Here is a 10,133-nt window from a genome sequence, read left to right as displayed (position 1 = left end):
ACCATCCCCCTACCCGGCCCCCCCTCCCACCCCCCCCCAAAGTCATCCCTGGGTGACAGCGGGGGCAAGGAGAGTTTGGCAGGGCTGTGACGATGGGCTGCTCCTAAATTTGGAAGGCTGGCTCGGCACTGAGTGGAATGCTTTGGACAGATCATGATGGGCTGAAAAGATGGGAGACTAAAATGATTTGCGGATTTAGGTCAAATTTGGTAAGCGGAGCCAGGAGGAAAAGGTGGAACAGAAATGTAAGCGGCATCAGGCATTTTATTCTATCTCCTCAAAATGAAATGTTTGGTTTAGAAAATGCAAAAGATGCCCTATTTCAGCATGTTTGAGATGCAGCTTTTCTGCTTTTCTCCCTTGTGCCCCTTCTGCCAGGTGAAGGCAGCTGAGAGGTGCCCAACCTCTGGGGCAGCATTTCAGCTGGAAAAATGATGTATTTGCTTTCTGCGCCCACCGCTCGATGAGTAAAGGGCACAGCACCTCGGGACGGACTTCTAGGGAGGTGGACATAGGAGGAGACAAATGATTCGGACCATACAGGAGCTGCTCCCCAAGCTGCCCCCCTCCAGAAAACAGACCACCAGAAGCCATTGCTCTCATGGGGCTTTTATTGTCCAGCTGGCCCTCGTCTCCCACCCTGCTGCCCACAGCCAGCCAAGCCCCTCGCCACCACCTACGCTGGCGGAGGAGACCCGTGCCCAGCCCTGAGCCCACCCCCCCTGCCCGGGGCAGCACATCCTTCCCGGCTCTTTATTTTTTGGGTTGGGATTTTTTTATATATATTTATTTTTTTCCGAAATCTTTTATTTTAAAAATATAGTAGCTGTGGAAAGCAGCCCTCTTTATAAACGCTCGATGCCAGAGTGAAATGCATTGTCGCCATCCTTATTACTTAAGCCCTCCTGGGGGCCTGTGCCTGCCTGCGGTAGTGCCGGGGGGGCTGCTGCAGGCAGGGAGGCTTGCAACGGTGGGGAGACAGACAGGGAGAGACCCTCCTAAAAATAGAAATATTGTGCTGAGTTGTTTGGAGCGAATGAAATGCGTAAAACACCGGCATCGGGTTAGTTTTAGCTCATCAAATATTGCTCCCAGCAGAGTTGGCATAGTGCGCTAGTCGAGGCACAGTCCTCCTCCTCCTGGGGTGGGGGGACCATGCTGGCCCCGCTCTCCACCACAGGGCTTGCTGCTCTCACCCACCGCTGACTGCAAGGACACCGGCCTCCGGTGCAGCCCGGGAGCCGTTATAAATAGGAAACTGTAAACACAACCATTGGAGATAAGAGACATCTACGATCACAGGGTTTACTGCTTCAAACGTCCCCCCCTCCCCCCCCCAACCCCTACACCTATGCCCCTGTCCCCACTCCATAAAAAGGTCTCCGGTAACAAAATCTTCGTTCCAGGCTTGGAGTAAAGGTGCGGTGCTCGAGGAGTAAAAAGGGACATTGCAACCTCAGTGGTCTTTGCTGGGGAGGGGAGAAGTTGGCGGCGGCGGGGGGTGTTAGCTGGTTCAGGTCCTTCGCAAGTTCATTTGGTTTGTCTGGAGGACTCCTAGGGTTATACCTGAGATGAAGATATCTAGGGGACACTCCATAGCTCAATTAAAACATGGTTGGTGTTTTGTGCCTAGAAGAGCCCTCGCTGCTGGGATTTGTCCGTTGCGCTCGCCCCACGCAGCAAGAGCGCAGCATCCCTCCTCTGCTCGGCACGGGACTATCTGAACCAACGCTCGGCTGGGGGTGAACCCTCATGTGTCGAGGATCTCGCTGGTGGGCGATGGCTCGTGGGGGATGCCCTGTACGCTGTGGATGGTCTGATTGTGGGAGAGGGAGTTCTGCTGGAGCTCCAGGGCAATGGCGTTCTGGGGGAACTCCTTCACCTGCCGCTTGTACTCAAGGAAGGTGCACGCCTTGGTAGCTATCGCGATGATGTTCTTGCCAATAAAGATGGTGGAGACCCTGCTGTCCTGGAACAAGACCATGTTGATGGCCCGGATGAAGATGGTGACGATGTTAATGGTGACCAGGCTGAGGACAGGGTAGAGCATCATTTTCTGTGGGGCAATGTGCTCCCCTTGCATGCTGATCTCACTGAGGGACACGCAAGGCAGGATCAGGAGGAGTATGTAGCAGTAGAAGAACATGAGCCCCTCTGCCCAGATGGGCAGGCCAGTCCTGTGTGGCTCCCACAGGTTGGCCTGGATGTCCAAGATATCCAGCAGGTCGAGGGCCACCCAGAAGAGGCGTCCCCGCAAGTCCTCTTTCTTACGAAAGGTCCGTATGTACTCCATGCTGTCCAAGGCCACCAGCACCAGGTAGAGCCCCGGCACGCAGATGGAGAGGAGCAGGGTCAGGGCTTTCCTGGCCACTGTCTCCAGGTTCTTTTTGTCCGCTTTGTAATTCTGAAAGATGAAATACAGCTTGATTTCCAGCACAAAGATGTAGAGGAACCACAGGATCATGGCGTAGCCCCTCTTGGCTGTCTTCACCTCCGCACCCACCCACACCGCCACGTAGCGCAGCACAATGAGGAAGCAGATGTCCCCCACCAGGACGATGATGCAGACACCGATCTTGCGGGGCCCCTGGTTCTGCTCCACCAGGTAGGCATCCATGAAGGCCATGCTGGTCATGATGACGATGGTGGTCAGACAGACATGGCGCTTGTCAGGCGGTGGCAGCACCATGGTGAGATGAGCAGTCCTCCTTCCACGCTGGCGCTAGGGCAGCCGTCCCACCGGTGGGGCACAGGGTGGCATCCGTAGCGAGCCCAGGGACCAAGGGCTGCTCTGTCCCCCAGCCCCAGGAAGAGGTCCCTGGAGGAGTAGCGGCTCAGCTGGCAGCCCCGCTCTCCCGGGGCTCCAGGCTGTCCCTGCAGACCCTGTCCCCAGGTCTTCGCCCTTCAGTGGCCGTGCCCTGCAAGCACTGCGGCTCTGTCCCCAGCCCCAGCCACCCTCTGCCACCAGCAGCCAGGGCTCACAGAGGTGCAGGGCCTCCTGGAGGGACGTCCCTCCTCCGTGGTGGGTCCCCCATCATTGACGGGCTTTTCCAGCGATCCTACAGCACTAATGCACCTCCGGGTTCCGAGCCCCAAATCCTGGTACAGATCTCTGGAAACGCAGAGGCAGGCCTGGCCGGCAGGGTAGGAAGGGGAGCTCTGCTCTTCCTAGTGAGACCCCACGCTCCTCCGGGGTCTGGAGGGGTCCCGCTGTGTCCTCACGGGGAACCACCTTCACACCTATCCCTGTGGGGCTGTGCCATGCTCCTGCCACTCCCAGCTGTACCCGCATCCTTCCATCCCTGTAAAGAGAGCAGAGGATGAGCGTTAGGGTCCCTCCACACGCCAGCCATGGGATGGCAAGAACGACAGCCCCCCTCAGCTCCCACCACACTGCAGCAGGAGCTGGGCTCCCGCCAGGTACTGTCCCACTGCCAGGGCACCCACCACCCTGCTGCGGTGGAAAAGACCACCCTGTAGATATTATCTGTATGTTATCCACAAAATCACAGAACAGTGGGGGTTGGAAGGGACCTCTGGAGATCATCTCATCCAAGCCCCTGCCAGAGCAGGGTCACCCAGAGCAGGTGGCACAGGAACGCATCCAGGCGGGTTTGGAATGTCTCCAGAGACGGAGACTCCACCACCTCCCTGGGCAGCCTGTGCCAGGGCTCTGCCACCCTCAAAGGAAAGCCAAGTTCCTCCTCACGTTGAGATGGAACTTCCTATGGTCAAGTTTGTGCCTGTTACCCCTTGTCCTGTCCCTGGGCACCACCGAGAAGAGCCTGGCCCCATCCTCCTGATGCCCACCCTTTCAGTATTGATAAGCGTTGATAAGATCCCCCCTCAGTCGTCTTTTCTCCAGACTGAAAAGACCCAAATCCCTCAGCCTTTCTTCATAAGAGAGATGTTCCAGTCCCCTCATCATCTTGGTAGCCCTTTGCTTTCCCCTCTCCAGCAGTTCCCTGTCCTTCTTGAACCGGAGAGGCCACAACTGGACACAGTACTCCAGATGCGGCCTCACCAGAGCAGAGTAGAGCAGAAGAATGACCTCCAACATCCACCCTGGATGCTATCTCCAGGGTGATGCAGCCAGGCTGCTGGGGTCGGGGAATACTCCTTCCCCATCCCGCCGGGCTTAGGCTGAGCCTAGACCTGGATGTGGAGGGCTGAGCTGAACCCCTGCAGTGCATGCAGCCTGGCTGCCCGTCCCTTGGGGCTGGGGCACATCCCCGCTTGCAGAAGGGGGACCAGGACCCGATGAGAGCCCTGGGAGCTGTCAGAGGGACTCAGCGCCAGGACTTGCCGGCACCGCTTCTGTTCCCCATCAGCTGGCTCAACAAGGACGCGTGCAAACCTGGGCTCCCTCATCTTTCAGGGAGTGAGGCGGGGGTGGAGGCTGAAGGGAAGAAGCCAAGCCCAAGGAATTAGGAAAGGAAACCATTAAACACCTGCCCTACTTCGCACGGGGAAGAACACTGCAGCTGCTTATGTTTATGGGGCCTCATTTAAATAAAAGCTGGATTTTCTCCTGCTTCAGGGAGAGAAGAACAAAGAAAAAGTGGGAAGCCAGATGAGTCAGAGCCAGCCCTGCCGTGTGCCCGAGTAGACAGACACCAGGGACGCGTGTACCTGTGCCCTGCTTCCCAAAGGACATGGCAGGCGAGGACGTGACGCTCAGCAAATGTTAGCAGGGGACTTAAAACCTGCTGCTCCCGCCGGGACCCGCACGTGCAAAGTTGAGAAAATTGGCACATTAAAATCATTTCTCAGGTGGGAATTGCTCAGAAAGAAGCCAAAGAGCCCGGGGGCATTCGCGAGTGTCCCTAAACGGTGCTCCCCAGGCAAGGCACTCACCGCAGCCCCGCTCTCGGCTCTCCGTGACGCCTTGTAGCTGCCGTTTAGCACTTCAATTTGTTCTTTCTTGAGGTTTCGGATGAAAATATACAGTCATTGCTGTAACTGCTTTTAAAATCATGCCAAGTTTTACAGGGGATTTACAGCCAAGGATGGATAATTCCAGATAAATTAGGTCTTTCAGGAGAGAATGGTGGGCTTTCTTCTTTCCCCCTTGAGTATTTACGCCTTCAAAAGACAGCGGTTATTTAAAGGGCAGTGGGTGCATCCCAGCACGTTAAGGTTAGGAAGCAGCTCGCTGGTAAATCATGTCCCTTTGTGGTCTGGGAAGCTGGGGGAAGGCTCCCAGCCCAAGCTACCCTCATCCCTACACGAAAACACCCAGAAAAACCCTCCCCTGCCTCCTGGCGAATACCCAGGGCACCGGGCAATATTAATTCACGGCGTTTACAACAGCAGCAAACAAGCCTTTTGCCACCGGTGCCCAGCAGGTTGTTTTCAGAAAAAAAAAATAAATATGCTCGAACAGTGGATTCTTCCCTCCCATCCGCCCCTGAACAATTTGCAGCAGCTCGGGATGGGATTGATAAACATGTTCATTCGTTACGGTGACCTTTCGGAGCGGAGAAAGGGGATTGCGGGGCCGAGCTGAATCACGGGGTTCGAGTGCTGCTTTCTCTCGAGTTAAATCTGATATTACCCAGGGTGAGCCCTTCTCTTGCCTTTTGCAAATAGTTTCCAAGCGTTTGCTGCAGTGGAAGCTCTTCTTCTTATTTTCCAGCTGTGCGATAGCTGGTATTTTCCCCACCTCTTGCAGCCCCGGTGTTACATGGAAACCGGGAGGTCTCTGCCGATGCGTGGAGCAGAGCCTGGCAGCTGGAGTGATGTGTGACCATCCTACCAAGGAGGGGGGATGTAAAACTCTCCTCAGAGGACTATTAAAAAAAAAGCAGGTAGTTTTTAAACACCCATTACTCTGGGAAATCCTGATTCATAATTTTTAAATGACTGCATTTGACAGTGCTTTCAGCAATCGCTTGAGAAATGCGCTGGATAAACAAGAAAATGAGCGCATCAGATAGCCACGAGAGCATATCTGAGGCAAATATTTGTTTTGGCGAGTATTCACAAAATTCCTCGTCCTGCAGGGATTCTTGTAAATAAAAGGCAGCTCACCTGAACATAATGAGCTCACAGTGTTAGGGATGCCAGCGAGCTGGGCTGGCGGCTTCCTACGGGAAGGGATCTAGCAGCCTTTGCATCCCGCTCAGTGCCAGGGCTCCCACAGCAGAAATTGCAGCGATGCCTCGGTCTTGGCAACTATGGGGCTCCTTACTGGGATAAAATTCAATCCATAATCGCATATTCTCTTCCACCCCTTATCCTACGCAAACAGCTCCCTGGCTTGCACCGGGGCGGGCGAGCGCGCTCAACGACACCCACAGCAGCAGCTGGTGGTCACCTGGCGAGACACCAGTGAAGGCTGGCAGCACGGCCCGGGGACACGCAGCAGCACCCTGTCCCCTCTCCATCACCGGGGCTTCCCTGGGGACACCCCGTTTCCCAGTTGCCTTTCCCAGTGTTCCTGCAGGGTGGGAGAGGCCACAGTGGGAATGGGGGGAGCGGGGGGCTGTGATTTCCTGGAGAGGCTCAGTGGTCCTGCAGGTGGGTCCAGACCCAACTGAAGTGCAGGGTTCGCACTCTCATCTCTGTCCTAATTCCCTCGGCACCAAGGGAAAACAAGCGGCAGAGATGCAGCCAGCCCCTGCCCTTATTGCCCTGGTGCCTCTGCGCTGGCTGTGGAGTTATTTCGCGGTCTTGTACCTGTTTTTCCCAGCTCTGCCGGCTGCTATAAAGCACCTGTGGTTACCCGAGGACGTGCAGTCACAGCCTTGCTACACCAGGCAGTTTGGAAGAAAATTAAACTGTGCTTTCCACCGTGACGCTGGCGGCTCATTGCAGTGTGATTAATTACCGCCTGCTCTGCCATTACCAGCATCTGCAACCCACGGCCACCCATCAGCAGTGCCCTCCTGCATCCTCTCCCGCCTCCGCTTGCTGCTTGAGCCCGGCATCACCTGGGATAGCACCAGGCACCGCATCCAAGCGCCATGTGGGTGCAGGGAGCTGCCAACACCCTGCGCACCCACACAAACCCCATCTCCCAGGTGGACAACAGGATGCCCATGAGCCAGCAATGTGCCCTTGTGGCGAAGAAGGGCAATGGTCTCCTGGGGTGCATCAAGAAGAATGTGGCCAGCAGGTGGAGGGAGGTCATCCTCCCCCTCTACTCTGCCCTGTGAGGCCACATCTGGAGTACTGTGTCCAGTTCTGGGCTCCCCGGTTCAAGAAGGACAGGGAACTGCTGGAGACGGGACAGCAAAAGGCTACCAAGATGATGAGGGGACTGGAACATCTCTCTTATGAAGAAAGGCTGAGGGATTTGGGTCTTTTCAGTCTGGAAAAAAGACGGCTGAGGGGGGATCTTATCAATGCTTATCAATACTGAAAGGGTGGGTGTCAGGAGGATGGGGCCAGGCTCTTCTCAGTGGTGCCCAGGGACAGGACAAGGGGTAACGGGCACAAACTTGACCATAGGAAGTTCCATCTCAACGTGAGGAGGAACTTCTTTCCTTTGAGGGTGGCAGAGCCCTGGCACAGGCTGCCCAGAGAGGTGGTGGAGTCTCCGTCTCTGGAGACATTCCAAACCCGCCTGGACGCGTTCCTGTGCCACCTGCTCTGGGTGACCCTGCTCTGGCAGGGGGTTGGACTGGATGATCTCCAGAGGTCCCTTCCAACCCCGGCCATTCTGTGAGTGTGTGAGAGAGCAAGCGGGCACAGGCAAGCCTAGAGGGCTTGTGGAGCCACTGTCAAAACACAGCCTCATTAATGCCAGCGGGTGTTTCCCAAACCCCGGCTCTACCTGGCAAATTAGTTTAAATTATTTAAGCGATTTGAACTCTGTCTATAAATAAAAGAGGGAGCGAGCGAGGCAAAAGCATACACAACGTGCTTCCCAGGTAGTTAGGATGCCGCATTGCTTAAAGCTTCATTTGCACTTTAATTGCTTTGATTTATTCCAGCTTTCCCGGGTGCAAATCCAAAGCTCCCCTTCACTTAGTCCTTCAGCCCTCCGAAGAGCTGCTGCCCCACAAAGCCCTCTCCCCGGCTGGCAGTGCCAATGCCCCATGTCACCGCACTGAAAATCGGTGCTGGTGGGGGTCTCATTCAGCCTCACCGAGCTGCAGGCTGGGATTTCACCTGCCCCCCTGCCCTCGCCAGGGCAATCCCTGGGGATTGACAGAGGTGGGGATGCTCGTACCCCGGGGAATGGGGAAAATCGCTCCCGGGCAGCGGCTGCGCCCTGCCTCCTCCCAGGCAGTACTGGCATCTCAAGTGCATCCTGTGAAGGAAATGAGACTGAGGAAGATTTTTTCCGGACCCTGCCCACTAATTGTGTCTGAAGGAGGAAACAGCCCACTTGCTAATGATTACAGATAATTTACCACGTAGGCACATCGAGAAATAGGGAAAGAGCTGCAAACTGTTCCCAGAACCTGCCCAAAATAAACAGTGCAGCAGGGCTGGCAGAGCAAACCAGCTCCTGCTTACACCAGTGAGGGCACCCACTGCGCTCCCCCGCTGCAAACCCCTGGATTTAGAGAGTCATCGAGTGTCTTGTGTTGGAAGGGACATCTAAAGGCCATCTAGTCCAACCCCCCTGCAGTAAGGGGTTGGACTGCAGTAAAGGACATCTTTAACTAGATCCGATTGCTCAGAGCCTCATCAAGCCTGGCCTTGAACACTTCTAGGGACAGCGCATCTACAACTTCTCTTGGCAACCTGGGCGAGTGTCTCACCACCCTCAGTGTAAAGAACTTCTTCTTAACGTCTCATCTAAACCTGCCCTGCTCTAGTTTCAAACCATTGCCCCTCATCCCATCGCTACCTGCCCTTGCAAACAGTCCCTCCCCATCCTTCCTGTAGCCCCCTTTAGGGACTGGAAGGGGCTCTAAGGTCTCCCCGGAGCCTTCTCTTCTCCAGGCTGAACAACCCCAACTCTCTCAGCCTGTCCTCACAGCAGAGGGGCTCCAGCCCTCGGATCATCTTCGTGGCCTCCTCTGGACCCACTCCAACAGGTCCATGTCCTTCTTGTGCTGAGGGCTCCAGAGCTGCACGCAGTACTGCAGGTGGGGGTCTCACCAGATCAGAGTAGAGGGGCAGAACCACCTTCCTCGACCTGCTGGCCACACTGCTTTTGATTCCCTCAGGGGGGTTTCATTTCTCCCCCCTTTCCCAAAAAGACACCCAAGGGGAAAGCATCAGACCTGCTGCCTGAGTAGGAAAAAAATAAAACCACCCTCTTGGATCCCATCATCTTTGCGATGGGGTGGGGAACAGAGCCCTGTGCGGGACGGATGGCCTTTTGTGTCGGCAGTCCTGTCCCCCTGTGGCCGTCCTGGCTGGGGCTCTCCCGCCGATGTGGGTGGCCGGAGCTGCTGGGAACACCTCCCCATTCACAAACATGCTGGGTTTGATGAGATTTGACGGTCGTGTCAAAAAAAAAAAAAAAAGAAGAAAAGGCTTTTCAGATATTTTTGGGTGTTTAAACATAGTGTTTAGAGAAGGTAAGTGATTCATTTTGACTTGTACATAAAACGTTAAATTATAATGCTATGTTTTGACACTACCAAAACAATTTACCGTTTTCCCAGAAAAACATGCCGTTTCTGTAGAGGAATTGCTTGGTGTTTCCAAGGCGGGTGGATCATCAAGGTTTCATTCCGATCTGGACCAAACCCCAGACTTGAGTGTCAAAACCCCCCATGGTTTGTTGCTTTGGGCACGCAAACCAGGGCGGGCATCAGGCAAACCTCTGGCTGCGCGTGCGTTTGCTGCTGTGGGAGATGCACGTGGGGCTCGGTGCCCGCGGCGTGCCGGTCCTGCTCACGGAGGTGTCCCCATCCTCTTCTCCCTCCTGCAGGCTCCCTGCACCCTCTGCTCACTCCTTAGCAGAGCTTTCCCCACCGCTCCTGGGGCTTTTCCTCTCTCCGCTACTGCAGGGGTCCCTCGGAGCCTGCCTCACCCTCACTCCGCTCCCATCAGCATCTTCCCTGTCCCCCTGTCCTGCCAGCTTCCCTCCTGCCCTGGAGATGCTGCAAACACCGCGCCCGGCATTGGCTCTCCCAGCCGGGACACAACCTGCCCCTGCCAGGGGAATATGACCCAACTATATCCCTGCCTCTCTTTTTTTTTGTTTGTTTTCCAGGCTGTTT

At 55.5% G+C, this 10,133-nt stretch overlaps 1 protein-coding gene across 1 annotated transcript in view; it reads right to left on the bottom strand.

The window, feature by feature from the left end:
* Positions 1–1,378: 1,378 nt before the first annotated feature.
* TMEM121 (transmembrane protein 121) overlaps positions 1,379–10,133 on the bottom strand; it is a 37,258-nt gene continuing 28,503 nt past the window's right edge. Inside the window, exon 2 of the mRNA XM_054210569.1 lies at positions 1,379–3,302. Within this exon, the coding sequence (XP_054066544.1) occupies positions 1,751–2,689 (939 nt within the window). The 5' untranslated portion in view covers positions 2,690–3,302 and the 3' untranslated portion in view covers positions 1,379–1,750. The remainder of the gene's footprint in view (positions 3,303–10,133) is intronic.

This window comes from Rissa tridactyla, chromosome 8 (assembly GCF_028500815.1).
Source record: "Rissa tridactyla isolate bRisTri1 chromosome 8, bRisTri1.patW.cur.20221130, whole genome shotgun sequence".
NCBI classification, from domain to species: domain Eukaryota; kingdom Metazoa; phylum Chordata; class Aves; order Charadriiformes; family Laridae; genus Rissa; species Rissa tridactyla.
The sequence above is the reverse complement of the archived record's forward strand: the minus strand, read 5'-3'. Positions and strand labels throughout refer to the sequence as shown.